Source organism: Polypterus senegalus, chromosome 1 (assembly GCF_016835505.1).
Source record: "Polypterus senegalus isolate Bchr_013 chromosome 1, ASM1683550v1, whole genome shotgun sequence".
Classification (NCBI taxonomy): domain Eukaryota; kingdom Metazoa; phylum Chordata; class Cladistia; order Polypteriformes; family Polypteridae; genus Polypterus; species Polypterus senegalus.
In genome coordinates this window covers 332,792,884-332,811,297 of record NC_053154.1, presented here as the reverse complement: position 1 = coordinate 332,811,297, position 18,414 = coordinate 332,792,884, and the positions used below count along the sequence as shown (strand labels likewise).

The 18,414-nt window shown below is 39.2% G+C and overlaps 1 protein-coding gene across 1 annotated transcript in view; it reads right to left on the bottom strand.

Annotated features, from left to right (window-relative positions):
* Positions 1-18,414, bottom strand: part of pik3c2a (phosphatidylinositol-4-phosphate 3-kinase, catalytic subunit type 2 alpha) — a 231,006-nt gene that overhangs the window by 94,076 nt on the left and 118,516 nt on the right. The window contains exons 6-8 of the mRNA XM_039740786.1: positions 17,494-17,573; positions 17,350-17,413; positions 6,612-6,758 (exon numbers count right to left, since the gene is read on the bottom strand). Of these exons, the coding sequence (XP_039596720.1) occupies positions 6,612-6,758; positions 17,350-17,413; positions 17,494-17,573 (291 nt within the window). The remainder of the gene's footprint in view (positions 1-6,611; positions 6,759-17,349; positions 17,414-17,493; positions 17,574-18,414) is intronic.

The following is an 18,414-nucleotide window of genomic DNA, read 5'->3' as shown; positions in this document are numbered from 1 at the left end:
AGAAGGAAAATGTGGAAAGGCACTTTCGAACTGTTCATAAAAACTACGAAACTGACTTCCTTCTGAAAAGTGATCTGAGAAAGAGAAAGGTGAGGGAACTAAAATCGCAGTTAATCAGACAGCCGTCATTTTTCACTCGGTTGAATTCAAAAGAAAAGGCAGACACACCGAAGCATCGTTCTGGGTGAGTCACTCGATCATTAATCATAAGAAGTCCTTCCAAGATAGAGAGATTATAAAAGAGGCCTTCATTGAGGCAGATGGCTAGGGAGAAATTCCTGGCCAGAGAAAAAGGAGTTTCTCCTCGTCATTAAACATGCAGAATACAAGCAACTTACTAATGATCAATAGCCACTAGTCTTGGCATTTTTTTTCCGATCTGACCAACATGTTGAATGAGCTTAATCTACAGCTGCAAGGAAAAGACAAAACCAATCTGGTCAATACTTTTGCTCAGTTAATGCTTTCAAACGAAAAATGCAACATCGGTCCTCAAAGCTGCAGCGCCTTGATTTGGGGAACATCCAAAACCTTGTGTCAGAGCTGGAGACGCAATGGAAGGCGTGTGTGCAACTTCACAGCGTGAGCTACAGAGAGCGGACTGAAAATTGTCTGTCAGACTGTATCTAATGGGAAAAAAGTAACGATTCGAGTGTTGCCCAATGTAGCAGAGTAAGAGTAGCGTTTCTTCTTCATAAATGTGCTCAAGTAAAAGTAAAAAAGTATGGTGCAGTAAAACTACTCTTAGAAGTACAATTTTTTTTAAAAAGTTACTCAAGTAAATGTAACAGAGTAAATACTCAGTATCTAAATATATAGCATTTTTAATGTAGGTAGGTCATTATGACCTAAAAGTAGCTCGCAAGCCAAAAAAGAGTGGCCACCCCTGACCTAAACGAACACTCGTTTTGATTTTATTACAGCACTCTGTCTTTTTGGGCAATTTTACAATAAAGATGGAATCAGTTCTGACAGCATTTATGTCGGTTTGATTTTGGCAGGGGTGTGTAGACTTTTTATATCCACTGTATATTTACAATTCTTGATGATAGCTAAATGTGTGCTGTCATGAGGTACACAGAAATCATTAACGTACTAATTTCTTAATACTATTCTTACATTTCCATACATAAAAAATAGATACAAAATTGCAAAACTGGGTTTGCTTAATTCTATTGCAGCGTTTCTTAAACGTTTTTTTCTCGTGACCCAATCTCACCCTTCTTAGCGTCTTTGGGAGTGAGTATAGGATGACCAACAGATCAGGGACTGGGGTTTGTTCCCCCTTGAAGAATCGCCACAGACAGCCATAGCACAGCCACATCGATTACTTTAATTAAAGGCGGTGACACTTTGCATACTGTATGTGACCCATCAAAGCCGTGGTGAAAGTTTGTGTAAATTTATAAAAAATGTAAACATGAAACTACAGTTCTTTTCTAAAAGAAGCATTACAGAGGAAACAGGAGTTAATTAAACAAGGAGATTCATTAGGGGAAAAAATGACTGCAGTGTACTGCAGTAGACCGGTACTTCTGAAATGGTATGGTACCAGCATTTCAAGATTTTTGATACAAGAAACAAACTTGAGTTGAGTTTTCTTCTCAAGCAGAACCAAAACCATTCAAAACTCCACCTTCCTTCGATACTCGCTATGAGGACTGGGTCTTCATTGGGGGGCACTCCTCCCTTATAGCTTCAATGTGATCATAACTTTGTGGTTTCAAGAGGGAAACACCAGGGAGACGAACCATTGCTTGGTGCATAAGGGAGTCTGGAGCGAGACGGAGGGTTTTGAAGTTATTCGTTATTTACTTCAGGACCATGACAGTACAGAGCTCAGACTGATATAGAAGTCAAAACGTTACTACCAATCCAACACTGGCAAGGATGAGGATTGGAGTTAGAAATACAGCAAGACCTCTGTTCACGAGTGATCTGGTATACGAGCATTTTTCTGTCATGAAATTGGTCTATGCACACAAGTAGTTACTCGGAACCTGACTGTTTTCGAACATGATCAAACATGTATGGTTTGTGTGGCGTTGGTTAGACATTAGAACAACATTAGAACATTAGAACAATCTGGACGAGAACAGGCCATTCAGCCCAACAAAGCTCGCCAGTCCTATCCACTTGTTTCCTCCAAGAAAACATCAAGTCGAGTTTTGAAAGTCCCTAACGTCTTACTGTCTACCACACTACTTGGTAGCTTATTCCAAGTGTCTACAAAGGAAGACAAAGGAATCTTGACTTAGTCTGAGCCCGTCCTTCGCCGAATTAATGTGCGAGTTATTTTATTGCAAACAAATTTTACTATTGAGTTATGAAAATGTATGACCAGCATGGAGCCAAAGAAAGCATTAAAGGATGCACCCATGAAGAAATTAGCAAAAATAACCATAGAAATGAAAAATGAGATCATCAAAAAAACACAAAGACGGTATTTTTGTGGCTGATCTGGTACGCCATTATGGCAAAGCAACAGTCGACAATATGTGCCATTCTTAAAGAGAAAGATAGATTCAAGAGCACTGATGAGGCAAAATGAGTTAAAGTATTAATGAAACAAAGACCTAAAGCAATCGATGTTGCTAGTGTGGATAAACCAGAAACAGTGTGGCACTCATATATGTGAAAAAGCCAGGGAGCTGCATGCTGATCTAATTAAGGAAAACCCCCTGGAATGAATGATTCAGAAGCGGAATCGTTTACAGCAAGACAGGGGATGGTTTGAGAAGTTTAAAAAAAGAAATATTCACAGTTATGATAGATAGATAGATAGATAGATAGATAGATAGATAGATAGAAGGCACTATATGATAGATAGATAGATAGATAGATAGATAGATATAAAAGGCACTATATAATAGATAGATAGATACTTTATTAATAAAGCAGCTGCCGAGAGACACATCGAGAAGTTCCAGGAGTTCAATGAGAGTAAGGGGTACTTACCACTATATGCAATGTATTTGTATCAGCAGTTCTGGGTTGTGGAATGGATGAATTAAATTTGCATTATTTCTTATGGGAAAATTTGATTTGGAATACGAGCACTTCTGTTCACAAGTCACTTTCTGGAATGGGTTAATCTCGTGAACCAAGGTTCCAATATAGTAAAGACCTTTAAGGCTTTATCTTACTTTCACCAGAGGGATTTCTTCATTTTGAAGGTCTGAGTTCCCAACCTCAGGTTAACATGCTCTCTCTCGTCCACCTACCCAATCACATCACCAATCATTCATTCAATTATTCATTCATTCACAGTCTCATGGTGTGTGGTGTTGATGCCTTCTCTTATTTTCTTAGGGAGTCTTGTGGTTTCATTAAATTAGTAAGCCTGAGGAGTGTGTGGTATAATCCATCTCTTTTGTTCAGACAGACTGACTGGCTGGCTGGCTGGCTGCTTTACGCTTGGCACTCCTCCTTGCTTGTGTGACCAGTTCCTTTTCCCACTATAACTCACTACCTCCACCCATATGGCTCTATTTTGTGTCACAAGTTCTGGCACCAAGATTAAATCATGACATTTTCTAACTAAGGTTGTTGTTTGGAGGGACTGGGTTATGCTGGAGCCTTCCTCAGCTAGCACAGGGCGCAAGGCAGGAGCAAACCCTGGACAGGGCATTAGTCCATTGCAGACACTCCATTGTAGTTCTCACCAAGATTAACTGCTCCTTTTATTTCAGGATTGCATCCAACTTCCTGTCTATGTGGGATGTTTACAGTAAGGCATGGATTTCAATTTACTGGAAAATGGGAACCAACAAGAGAAGAAGAGTAGGTAAGAGTGTGCGTCAACGCCTTCAAATCAAAGCTTTCAATGTCTGCTTTATTAGCCTGATCTGGTTAGTTTGTGAAGCCCCCTTAAAGGAATAGTCCATCCAAAAATTATTTATTTTTTAAATATGTTTTGTAGTGTTGACTGAGAATTTTAAATGTCATATTTTCATGGGGAAGGAAGAATAAATAAAGTTTATGATATAATACAAGCTAAGGGTGGCCAATGCTGTACAACAGCAAATGATGTGAAAAATGTCCATGGAAAAATACACTTCACGTTACTCATGTTGTATAATCTGCACATCAGCTATCCTGTTCTATGCTGTAAATGTGTAAAACACATGCATTATTTGGTACAATTCTGTTAAAATAGATACTTCGGGAAAAACCGTCACACATCATGAACAGGAAGTTCATTCACACAATGCCAAGCTTTTGAATTGATGTAAGGACATTTGACCAATAAATGAGGAAGGGAGGCAAGTGGTTCTGCATTGGTAGACATTGGTTTTTTGGGGTTACTTTTACTTTAATTTGGTTTCTTCAGTGCTTTGGTTTTGTCTTTAGATCCGTTTACTTGCTCCCCCATACAAGAACTGTCAAAATAAAACTTTTTTTTGTTCTTTACACCAGAAAAAGCTACAACGGCTTTTTTGTGTTTATTTATAGATTTTTTTTTTTTGGAAGCACCTCATCAAGTCCCCTGGAGTAGTACCACTTTGTGTTACAGACCATAAATATACAAAAGACCAGGGTGGTCCTCAGACGGCAGGATATCAAAAGCCCCCAGAGGTTTATTTTCTCTAGGGATGCTGCTGGCTGAGTTTTTGTTTTTCCTCTCCTGCCCTGGCTCAATGATACTGTTAATAGACCGATATTGTTACGGTGCATTTATGTTACTGCTTTAAATTCCTGCGTGTTTAAGTGAATCAGGGTCTTTATGTGTGCTCATTAGGCTATTAGTGATTTGTACCTGTGAACTTGTTACAACACTCCAAGGACTACACAAAAACAACTCAACTGGACTGAGTATGAAAACTAAAAAAGCCACATTGCACTTTTCACCGCAGCCTCACCATAACTGGCCTTACAAATTGCATTTAACTGGTTTCAAAATGGACCGATGGAATGTAAACATGAAAAACAAGCTGACCGTACAACTGCCTTGTACAAGTATAGAAACTTATTAGCTAAAAGAGAGAAACATAATAACAAAAATAATATAAAAGCACTCTGCTCCTCTCAATTGGGTTGATCTAGGAATCCCAATCACCAGCACACACAAGTCAAACTGGTGCACCACCTGTAGATCACTCCTTGTAAAGGGTTCACCTCTAATGATCTTCTTTGCTCTCTTTCCTCTTCTAAACACCAAGCTACTTAATTTTTTTTTTTACAGATGCACTGGTAATGTCCAGCAGTTTCAGCCTTTGGGCGAGCTGCATGGCACTTTCTTTCTTCTGCCCTCTCCTGTCATGTCCCATTTTACTCCTCAGGTTTTACTTCGTTGAGATCTTTCTGCTCTTTCTCTTTCTGGCAGAGGTTGAACCGTTAGGGCAGAATCGCTGTAAAATTAGCCATAGCATTAAATTGGAAATCTCCCGACTCGATTCTCAATTCTGGAGTTATGTCAAAGTCAATTTATTTATATAGCACATTTAAAACAACACAGGAATGGTGTGGCCAAAGTGCTTTACAATAATAGAATAAAAGAAAACAAGCAAATAACATAAATAGAAATAGAATATATGAACATAAATAAAATAAATAATAAATAGAAGTAATGTTATATAATCACAATGAGGAAACCATCAGGATTACTGAAGGCCACGGAATGCAAGTGAATAGAAATGAGCCTTTAATCTCATTTTGAACAGTTCAATTATAGACGACTCCTTTATATGATGAGGTAGAGAGTTCCACAGGCGAGGAGCAGCAGCTGCAAAAGCCCTGTGTGTCCCCCTTAGTTTGTCACTTGGTACAAGGGACAACAAGAGACAACTGACCAGAAGATCTAAGCACTCTGGATGGCTGGTGTAAAACACACAATTCAGATAAATAGGCAGGAGCGAGCCCATGTAAAGATTTAAAAACTAGCAACAAGATTTTAAAATCAATTCAAAAACTGACAGGCAGCCAGCGTAAAGAAGCTAATATTAGAGAAACAGAAACAGACTTTCTTGCCCCAACCAGAAAGCGAGCTGCAGCATTCTGGACCAACCGTAACCTGCGTGTCAGAGATTTGCTAATCCTAGAATGCAGCGAGTTACAGTATTCAAAGCGAGAAAAGATAAAAGCAGAAGTAGCTTTCTCAAGTTCCCTAGAAGATAAAAAGGCTTGATCTTACCCTAAAAGACGAAGCTGGAAAAGGCAACTCTTGACAACAGAATTTACTTGTTTCTCAAAAGAGAGGTTACTGTCAAAGATAAAAGCAAGACTGCGGACTTGAGGTTTACAAAAGACAGAGAAAAAGCCAAGAAGTCCAAGACCAATTTGGGCTTTAGCTGATGGGCTTAAGCTGCTACAGTGAGTGGTGCGACTGACTCAAATATCTTTAAGTGGCAATCATGTATACACCTTACTCAGACTTACAGTACCTGGATGGCAGCTTTACGTGATGACTGTTTTCTTTTTCCTGTGTGTAGCTGTGCCTTTATTCCTCAATGATGAACTTGTGCTGTTTGTGGTTAGGGGTGAGGTGGGATGGGTGTCTTATATTGTCTTGCCGTTTTCATGGTTGTTTGATATACTGTAACTTGTATTTTCCATCTTTTTAATAAAAGTTTGACAACAAAAAAAAAAAAATATATAAAAGCACTCCTTACCTCTAAGGTCTTGCTTCTTGGAAGGTTCACAGATCTTTTCAGCTGCTTCACGGCATTTGTGACAGCCTTTGTCTCAACTCCGTCTAACGCAGAACACATATTTCTGACCGCCTGGACTACATTGTCCACCGTTTTAAATTGGCTATTCTACAAAAAAAAAAGTGTTATTGATCAAAGTTCAGCTAAATTTGTTCTTAGAAATAGGCAGGTACCAGTTCAGAGCAACCCACATGTTTGCAAACACAGTATCATAAAAACAAAATCAAACAACACTGCAACGTCAGACATATCATGTAGTACACACATGGAAACTTTGAAATACCCAAATAGGTTGAAAACATTAGGTTTAAAATATATCAATGAAGTGAAAGTTATAAATGCTAGGGGGCTCTGCCCCCTGCTCGTTTCACTTGCCAACCCCTGGCCGGGCGCTATACGCTAACCCCTTTGCGGTTCTGTCGCTTGCATATGGGGTAGCAGATGTACAATTTAATCAGATTGTTATTTTCATGAGAATTGTTACATATGCATAATAGAACTATTTTACATTACAGTGAGTAACTAACCATAGTAAAAAATAGTAAAACATAATAAATTGAAAGAAAATTATGTTTCATGTTGCGTTAGAGGCATTCGTTACATTATACATTTTCGTTCTGTTTGGCTTTGAAATTAACATCCAAACACTTTTTAAATTTACACTTTTACATTAAAACTTCAGCAAAAACTATTTTTTGAATTAGCTTTTCGTCAATATCACATTGAATTTAGATTCTGTGTTTGGACATGCATCGTGACAACGTAACCTATAACTGCCCGTGAGTGAATTTCGTTTCTTTCTCTCTAATAAATAAACCGACTTTCTGGAATGTTTTCCCCTGTGATTTGTTAATTGTCATAGCAAAAGCTATTCTAACAGGAAACTGTAAATGTTTTAATATGAATGGCATATCAAGATCTCTTTTGGTGTCTAATGTTATTCCCTGAAGATATACTACATTACCCTTCTTGTTGCCTGTTAAAATTTTTGTTAGAATTGTTCGACCAATTTTGAATACAACTAATCTTGTCCTATTGCATAGCCCATCACTCAGACATAAATTACAATACATCCTTCTTTCAACAGTAATTCGGCCGGTGAAAGACCAGGCAGTGTTAACGGTTGTTGTTATTCTTTATGATATTGTAAGTTGATGTTTTCATCTTCCGCACCATCACCAACAACTGTTTCAGCAGAGTCTATTGATACGCATTTAACCAATTTGCTGTGTAACTGATCGTCAATTTTCGCATGTATTCGTTTGACTTCATCGTTTCTCAGTGCCAAGATTTCCCATGTCCTCATTTCTTCTGTTGATAGCCCTTCGGGATGAAATTCTTCAATAAGATTTGGACATAATACAATCTTCTTTAATTGGCAACTTAAAGTGAGGAAAACGTAAAAATTTATAAGAGCTGAGAGCGCAGGGACTGCGTCTGACAAAAGCATTCATACAAATGAGAGGTGAGAGAACCAAAGTCATGGGCCGTGAACCAGAAATGCTTGACAGGAGGGCGGGACTTGAAAAAATCTCTTGGCAATAGTCTCGTCTCAAGATTTTCTTTTATAATAGAGAGGCAAGGCAGTACAGTGACACAGTGGTAGGGGGTTAAGTGCACCAGGGTTCATGTCCCAGGTCCTCAATGCGTGTAGTTGGCATGTTCTCCCCATGTCTGTGTGGGCTTCCCCCACAATATTCAAAGACATGCAGGTTAGGCGAATTGGCAATGCTAAGTTGAACCTGTCGTATACTTGCTGTGTGTGTGTGTATGTGTGTGTGTGAGAGAGAGAGAGATTGAGTGTTTGCCTTGTCCAGGGTCTCTTCCTGCCTTGTGCTAGCTGGGATAGGCTCCAGCACCCAACCCATATTGCGACCCTGGTCTGTATTAAGCAGGTTAATAAAAAATAAATAAATAAATAAATCACATGACATTACAAATGTACCAAGCTACTACCAGCTGGCAAAAGTCCCCTGAATAAACCCAATTTACATTTTCTTTCCTTTGTGATTCCTTTTTTTTTATTAGATCAAAAACAGAGCAACAGCAAGAAATATGAGATGAAACAATGCTGAAAATAAGAATAGGTGTGCACAGATCATATTGAGATTATTGTGAGTGAGATATAAACTGCAATATGATTAATGTTAAAATTTCATATTGCTACTTACATATCAAGGCTAAAAGCACATGTTACAGTCATGTGAAAAAGAAAGTACACCCTCTTTCAATTCTAAGGTTTTACGTATCAGGGCATGATTAAAAAAAATAATAATAGCCTGGTCCTTAAAAGGTCTTAAAATCAGGTAAACACAACCACAGATGAACAACAACACATCTATCTAGTTATCTAATCCTGCCAATTACACAATCCATCTATCTAATCCTACCAACTACAATATCCATCTGTTATTGTGTACCTTTCTATCCAATCTATTGCTCTAGTATATACAGTCTTTCCTATCAATCTTCCTATCATTATTTGGTTGACACGTTTATCCATAGAAACTTGCATCTGAGACACAACTGGTTATATTTCCTTTGTTTTTACCCAGTTCAAACACAGGGAGGTGAAGTGACTTAGCATTCATATCTATCTATTATATAGTGCCTTTCATGTCTATCTATTCACAAAGGTAACGCCTCATCTGGAGTACATTTAGTTTTTGTCTTGACATGCAATAGGATCTTCTATACACAAGTACATGTGTACCCTTGTAAACGATGCCCAGTTGATTCAATGTGCCATAGGTGGACTGCAATCAAGTTCTGGACACATCTCAAGGAGGATTAAAGCAGGCAGGATGGACCTGGCAACAATTTGGAGTGCCACAGCAAAGGGTCAGAATACTTTTTAGGAATAAGGGATTTCACATTTTGATTTGTAATAAATCTGCAAACCTCTCAGGTCACATGTTTTCACTTTGTCATGAGGGGTTATCGAGTGTAGACTGATGGGCAAAAACAGCAAATTAATCCACAATACAATAAAGTGTGCAGAAAGTCAAGGGGTTTAACACTAGAATTACCAGAGCCTACGAAATAACTCGTAGATCTGCCCCACCTTAAATCGCTTCGCACCTCTCCATCAGCATCTTTTGTCCTTTAAATGTGTCGATAAGCAGTAAGCAGTCTGCTATCACATCCTCCTCCACCACACAGTTTTTTCAACTCAAGTCTGTTTACCTGCATGTCGGTTGCTTAGAGTTGTATAGAGTGAGAAATCATGCAAAATCACACCTTTTACAAATACTATATCGTTATTTGGAACACATGCATTTCATGTGTGTTCTGTGTCTACAACAATCTATGTACAGTAAACACATCGTTAAAACAGAAACGTTTTTCATGTTTTAGTAATAATTAACAAAATGTAAACATGAAGTGTATAATATGTGAAGCCTGAATTCCAAATCTATACTAATAAAAGGCAAAGCCCTCACTGACTCACTCATCACTAATTCTCCAACTTCCCGTGAAGGTAGAAGGCTGAAATTTGGCAGGCTCATTCCTTACAGCTTACTTACAAAAGTTGGGCAGTTTACATTTCGAAATTCTACGCGTAATGGTCATAACTGGAAGGTATTTTTCTCCATTTACTGTAATGGAGTTGAGCTCGAAAGCCGTGGGGGGGCGGAGTTTTGTGTGACATCATCACGCCTTACACGTACTCACGTGAACTGACTGTCAACGCAGTGCACAGAAAACCAGGAAGAGCTCCAAAAAGCGCTGAAGAAAACATGCATTATATAATTGAGAAGGCAGCGAAACAATAAGAAGCGAGCGAGTGACATATACAACCATATTCATGAGTGCTGCTACTTCGGAAAGAAAGCAAGGTGTAAACCTAAACTTTAAATTAAGTTCATAGACAGGCTGCTGCTGGCGTTTCTCATGCTCACGGGTAATGCAGGATACAAGTTTAATGAGAAGACACGAGGTATAAACGAGACTTTGGATCACTTTGCAACGGAATTAAAATTGCTGTAGCGAGAAACTTTTAAGTGCCGGGTCTTAGCTAACATTAAATAAAGCCATGGACATCGCAACATCACACAAGAGAGCAGCTCACGTGAACTGAATGAACGCAGTACGAGTGATCACTTCCATGCATCAAACCTGTTCAAAAAATGCATTACACAATTGACAAGGTAGGAAAAGAATATGCTCCGAGCTGAGCTCCACAGCTAACGCGGTCTTGCGGAAGCAACTTCGTCACCCTGCCACAAAATACTCACAGAAAAATCCACAAGTTAATACACACGCTGTCTCTAGAGTTTCTCCACACTCAATGTATTCCTCGCGTCCCCTTTATACCCGCTGATCTCCCATTTCAATTCAGTTGCCTCCAATTTCCAGTAAGGCTCTGCTGCGTGATGACAAATAATAAGTCTCAGGGACAGACTCTACAAAAGGTTGCCATTGATTTGAGGCAACATTGCTTTCCTACTGGACAAAAACTATACGTTGCATTCTCAAAAGTAATCTGAGTGCACAGCTTGGTCATATTACAACCGGAGTGCTGAACTGACAACGTGGTATACAAGCAGATCCTTAAAAGATAGGTTATTGGTATATTTTCCCTCAGTTTAAAAAGTTTTTCTTTTATTTCTTAATATGCGCGGGGATTTTGCTATATACAGTATATATATGTGTGTATATATGTAGATATGTATATATATGTGTATATATATATATATATATGTGCCTGTATATATGTGTGTGTGTATGAATGTGTGTGTGTGTGTGTGTATATATATATATATATATATATATATATATATATATATATATATACAGTAATCCAGTCCTCGATCAAGGGGTTATGTTCCAGAACCCCCGTGATAGACGAAAATCCATGAAGTAGAAACCATATGTTTGTGTAGTTATTTTTATATATTTTAAGCCCTTATAAACTCTCCCACACTGTTAACATTATTAGAGCCCTCTAGACATGAAATAACACCCTTTAGTCAAAAGTTTAAACTGTCCTCCATGACAAGACAGAGATGACAGTTCTTTCTCACAATTAAAAGAATGCAAATAGATCTTCTTCTCTTCAGGAGCAGAGAATTTCAGAGGGAGATAGAGCGCAAAGAAAAGCAAACAATCAAAAAATCAATACTTGTGCTTTTAAGTTTGCCGGGCATTTTTAGAGGAGCGTCAGTATCTTCTAAGCAAACAGCCTCTGTGCAAACAGCCCCTCTGCTCACATCTCCTCTGTCAGGCGCAGAGAAGTCAGAGAGAGAGACAGCGAGATTAAAGCAACAATCAAAAAATCAATACGTGTGCTTTTAAATATGCCGAGCACCGCAATAAAGCGGCATTTTTTAGAGGAGCGTCAGTATCTTTTAAGCAAACAGCTTCTGTGCAAACAGCACCTCTGCTCACATCTCCTCCGTCAGGCGCAGAGAACGTCAGAGAGGGTGAGAGTGAGGCAGAGACAAGCAAACAATCAAGCTCCGCGCGGGATGCATATCTTATAGCATTGAGGAGTTTTAGTTAATACGTAATACATGCTCTGATTGGGTAGCTTCTAAGCCATCCGCCAATAGCGTCCCTTGTATGAAATCAACAGGGCAAATAAACTGAGGAAGCGTGTAGCATAAATTAAAAGACCCACTGTCTGCAGAAATCCAAAACCAGCGAAAAATCTGTGATATATATTTAGATGTGCTTACATTTAAAATCCATGATAGAGTGAAACCGCTGAAGTCAAAGCGATATAGCGAGGATTACTGTATATATATTATATATATATATATATATATATATATATATATATATATATATATATAGATGTGTATATGTAGATATCTTTATATGTATATATGTGTGTGTATATATATATATATATATATATATATATATATATATGACAGTAACACTCATAACAGTGACAAAACAATTACATTGACAATCATCTTACGTTATTTTTAAAATGTTTCCTTTTCTTTTTCATAACTTCTTTAACACACTACTTCTCCGCTGTGAAGCGCGGGTATTCTGCTAGTCTATACTAATAAAAGGCAAAGCCCTCACTGAATGACTGACTGACTCATCACTAATTCTCCAACTTCCCGTGTAGGTAGAAGGCTGAAATTTGGCAGGCTCATTCCTTACATGTTACTTACAAAAGTTAAGCAGGTTTCATTTTGAAATTCTATGCGTAACGGTCATAACTGAATCCTACTTACGTACATATATACGTCCATAGCCTGCAGCTCGGTCGCGGTGTGAGGCGGAGTTGCGTTCCCCCTTCACCACACCTCCCACGTAGTTGGCTGCCTGCCTATATTGCGTCCCCCATCCCCGCACCTCCCACGTAATTGACTGCCTGCCCATATGAGGCCGTCCATCAGCAGAAATCCAAACTGTGAGAAAACAGTAAAAAGGAGGCGTGTCAGGCGTCGTGGTACATCTTCTGATGCAGCTAGACGGAAACAATTTTGTGACGCTGCCGCCAAATACACGCAGAAAAATCCACAAGTCAATAGACACGCTGTCGCTAAATATTCGCAGACAAATCCACAAGTTAATACCGGGAATGCCTGTTAACTCTTTTAGGGGTAATTTTGTTTTTTGTTTCTTATCTCCCAGGGCGGAATATTTTTCCAAAAACTAACATTTTTTAAAATAGAACACAAAGCAATTGTTTAACATATCAAATCAACAAAAAATATTTACTTTTGACAAATGTTACTGTCTTGCATGTTGTATGAGCCTGCATACTATGATTTCACATACATTTTACACAGCAAAGTCTGATCTCGCTCAAAGCAGCCAATTTCAGTCATTGCCACATTGCACTGCTTACAATACGTGTTGCTTTGGTGGCTACTTTTCAGTTGTCTGTTGCTGCACTTTCTCACATATATTGTTAGTGTGTACTGTAGAGAGACAAGTCACCCTTTGGCCATCGTGCCATTCCACTGCCACCAAGTTTTCTGCCCGCAAGAAAACCGTATTGTCATCTCTTTTCATCTTCTGAAACTTTATGAACTTTATGCATGGCATTATAGCCTGGCTCACCCCATGGGATTTGCTTCTGTTTATTACAGAAGTGAATAAAACTTATGCTGCATAACCTGTCCAAAGCCACCAGGGGACAAAGCATGTTTGGACCAATGCTCCCTGAAGTTATATCACCAGTTCTGTCCCATCTCTATTTGTAATACCACAGCACGCTTCATCTCGTCTATTGTTGTGGGTTTACACTTTGAAAAACGAGAATGCGATGCAAACGTAGCCCGTGATTCAAAAAATTTCTCTGCGTACCTGTTTGTCTCGTCTGACGGTAGCTGAAAAGCAGCATCAGGAGAGAGCAGCCTGAAGTACAGCAGCTGGTGATCTGTCGTGTCCAACAGCAAGCCACGCCATCTTGTGAAGTCCAGCAGCCAGATCGGCTCTCAACGGATCAATGTCTATGTATTTATCCCACACGAACCTTGCCGTAAATGCATCGTATGCGCGAAGGCACTCAACTGGCAGCAGATCCGCTGGCGCGGCATCGGCTGGTGTTTGATCAGCTGATGCCAGCTTCTCACTCTCTTGCTCAATCTCCTGATCACTGTCAATAAAATCCGATTCTGAAAAATCAGAGTCCGACTCTGCGATAATACGCAAAACATTGTCTGCCGAGTGTTTTCTTTTCTGCACTCGCTTCGCTCCCTTGTCACATGTCGATGTCATCTTGCCATTGGTTATATTTCACAACTCAGGCACACGCAAGGATTAGTTGCCGAGTCAACGAGTCTAGCATTCCTCCAAGCACAGAGGGAATGCCTGTGACGTGACAGTGAGATTTGTCGCCATTAACAGCTGATTATCGCCCTCTATCCCTGGATGTCGACTTTAGTCGTCATGCACCCTCAACCCCTCCTGTCGACAAAAGTCGACATCCGTCCTAAAAGAGTTAAACATCTTAGATTCACGAGTTGCGATTTGGGTGGTAAGATGTCTATCGAGGTGATCACCATCGATCAAAGAACTGTCACTTACCGAGTGGTTTCCATGCCCGGAGATGCCGCCTGCCTTTTCCATTCTCTGTGTTACATATTGCACGGCCATATCAGGCTCAATCTTGATATCCGGAGGAACATTGGGTCTTATGTTTTGAATGACTGGCACAGGTTCAAGGTGTGGACTGATGACGGTACAAGAGATAATTAGACTACACAGGAGCACTAGAAGAGTGAAATGCTTAAGCCCTTCACGTATGCTTCTGCATGTGAGTTGATGGTGCCGCTGAATTGTTCGGTTGTCGCTTTCAAGTGTATCGAAATGGCCAAATATTTTACACTTTTCGACAACCGCCAATGCCTCTTAAACATCTTAGATTGACAGGTGACGATTTCAGTAGAGGACACTTTGATGTTTATGAATGTTTAAAATCTCAAAAGCTGGATGTGAAGTTATCGATGAAACTTGTTGTATACTTACAACTCTTGACAGATGCCGAATTTCACTTCAACACAAGTCCTGCAAATACTAACGTAATTGAAACAAACCATGAAACTCAAACCAATTACGACAGCAGCAACCCAAGCTGTGAGAAAACAGTAAAAAGGAGGTGTGTCAGACATCATGGTACATTTTCTGACGCAGTTTGACGAAAACAACTTTGTGACACTGTCACTAAATACTCGCAGAAAAATCCACAACTTAATAGAGACGCTGCCGCTAAATACTCGCAGGTGATTCCACAAGTTCATAGACACGCTGCTGCTAAATACTCGCAGGTGATTCCACAAGTTAAAACCGGGAATGTCTGTTAAACATCTTAGATTCACGAGTAGCGATTTGGGTTGTGAACACTTCGATGAATGAAACCTGTTATCTTTACAACGGTTGACAAACACGGAATATAACTTGAACACAACACATCCTCCAAATACGAACCTGATTGAAAGAAATAATGATAATTAAATCCTTGATGACAGCAACGCCCATAACAGTGACAAAACAATTACACTGACAATCATGTTATGTTATTTTTAAAATGTTTCCTTTTCTTTTTCTTCTTTAACACACTACTTCTCCGCTGCAAAGCGCAGGTATTTTGCTAGTATCAAATAAAACACTTTCACAAAAGGTACAAATACAACAGAACAAGTGCGCTTCAAAAATATAACTGCAGAAAAAGAACCTGCGTTAGGTTGTGACATTGACACGCATTTACTATGACTGCTTCAGTGGCGCCACGGTATTAACTGTTGACTGGTAATCAAAACTTCACGGACAAGTTCTTACTATTTTAGAATAAAAAACATACATTTAATTGGAGTCTGTAACAGCAGGTGTAAATGTATGATACTTGTAAAGGTTAGCTTTTTTTTCTTTTTCTTTTATTCAGTTTTATTCTCTCAGTTGCGTTACTAACATCTTGCCTGAAGAAGGCGCCTGAGTTGCCTCGAAAGCTTACATATTGTAATCTTTTTAGTTAGCCAATAAAGGGTGTCATTTTGCTTGACTTTTCACTATGTTCCTCACATAAAAGCCAGATCGAATGTTATTTACCTTAATTTACTTACTTACTTCCTACAGCGTAAAGTCACAAGTAGACTGTAGAGCTTCCTGTGTTTGATTGACACGGGGATGCTCAAAAAATACATGTAATGCCATGAAAAGTGCCTGCTGACACTTTAGTACGCAAGCAATAGTACGAGAATGCAGTTAGACTTTTTTTTCTAGGCACATACACTGTCCAGATCTAAGCACTAGCGTGGAGAGTCGCTTGCGTACTGAAGAGTCTATAGCTGCAGTCGCTGTACTTTGTATATAACAGCCAGATTGAATGTTATTTACATTTTATTTATTTACTTACTTTCTACAGTGTAAAGTCACAAGTAGACTGCAGAGCTTCCTGTGTACAAAGTACAGCAAAGGCAAAAGTACAATGTGCATTCTTGCTCCAATGTAGAACCGTTGTCATGATCTCAGTTCACCATTGTTTTAGTGCGTCTTTATGTGAAAACAGCAGTGTCAGATGGGGGTGGGATCGTGAACGCAACTGAGAGAATAAAACTGAATAAAAAAAAAAAAACAAAGCTAACCTTTACAAGTATCATAAATTTACACCGGCTGTTAAAAATTGAAATCAAATTTACGTTTTTATTCTGAGATGGTAAGAATAAGAGCAGCTCACTTCTCAAAACGGACTCAACCGGGGTCGAAACCCGTTTTGATATATTTGTATCTTTTGTGATTAAGTGTTTACAGTACTTGATATTTGGAATTCAGGCTTCACACATTATACACTTCATGTCTACATTTTGTCAATTATTACTAAAACATGAAAGACGTTTCTGTTTTAACGATGTGTTTACGTAGAAATGAAATGTATGTGTTCCAAATAACGCTAGAATATTTGTATAAAGGTGTCATTTTGCTTGACTTCTCACTCTACACAATGCTAAGCACCTGACACGCAGGTAAACAGAGTTGAGCTAAGTAAACTGTGGCGGTTGGGGGATGCGATAGTAGGCTGCTTGGTGCTTATCAACACATTTAAAAGACAAAAGACGATGATGGAGAGGTGCAAAGCGATTTAAGGTGGGACAGATCTACGAGTTTTTTGTAGGCTCTGGTAATTCTAGTGTTAAGAACTTTGAGACTCGACTGTACATGAAAAACAGCACAGTTGCAGATAAACTCCAGTCAGTATCCATTTTAAAAGTGTGAAGTAGTTCATGCTTACCTCATTCTGAAGGCACAGTTGGACTTGTTTGTGGTACTCTTCAATGCAGGTAGCAAGAGTCTGTCTACAAAAATTGAAGAATCATGAGGAAAGTTAATGTTATGTATAAAATCAGTGGCACCAAGCATAATCTTCTTTGCTTACCTGGAAGCCGCTTCCTTAAGTGGTTTCTCTATGGGGAACAGACACTTCTGCAAATCCACTGCAGAGGAATCATCATCAGCCTGAAGTTTGAAGAGAAAGCAGTTAAATAAAACTGAACGCAGCACATTCTCATATTTCAGTGTTCTTGTATCAGCAGGGTAAACGGACCACCAAACCAATTTCAAGCGTAAGGTTCCCTTTAGCTCACAGATATGAACACTCATTTAAATTCCCATCATTCAATCAATGAAATGTCAAATGCAGCCAATTGCTGCCATTTACAGAGCACAAAGGCTCTGCTGTAAAAACAGATCATTTATATTGATTCTAAAGGTCAGAGTTGTGCAAACAACAATGGTTCCTCATACAACAGCCAGTACAGGAAAATCTTCTTGGTCTGATAATTTTCTTAAGAAATCAACAAATGCCTTTATCCAAAAAGATAATCTAATCACAGACATGAGACCACAAAGAGCAGACCAGCCATCTCAACTCAATCTAAGGGACAGGCCCACCTGTGACCATCTGAATGAGGTGTCTATAAACGCTGGTCAAGTGAAGGGGCTACCATATAGGAAAAGCCACTGGTCAAGACGGAGTGTCCTTCAGTTCTTAAGGCCTGCACTGACCAACTTTGTGGTGTCCTTTGTCACCTGTTCAATCTGTCCCTAAGGCTTCAGAAAGTACCACTGCTATGGAAAACATTCTACATTGTTTCTGTTCAAAAGAAGGCAGGCTTGTCTTCACCAAATGATGACAGACCAATGGCATTGCATCTCACATCATGAAATGAGGCTGGTCCTGAACTATAGGAGCTCTCTTGTGGTAGACCACCTGGACCCACTGCAAACTGCCTACTGAACAAAGTTTAGAGTGGAAGATGCAATTATCTGTCTGCTCTACAAGGCTCATTCTTACCTG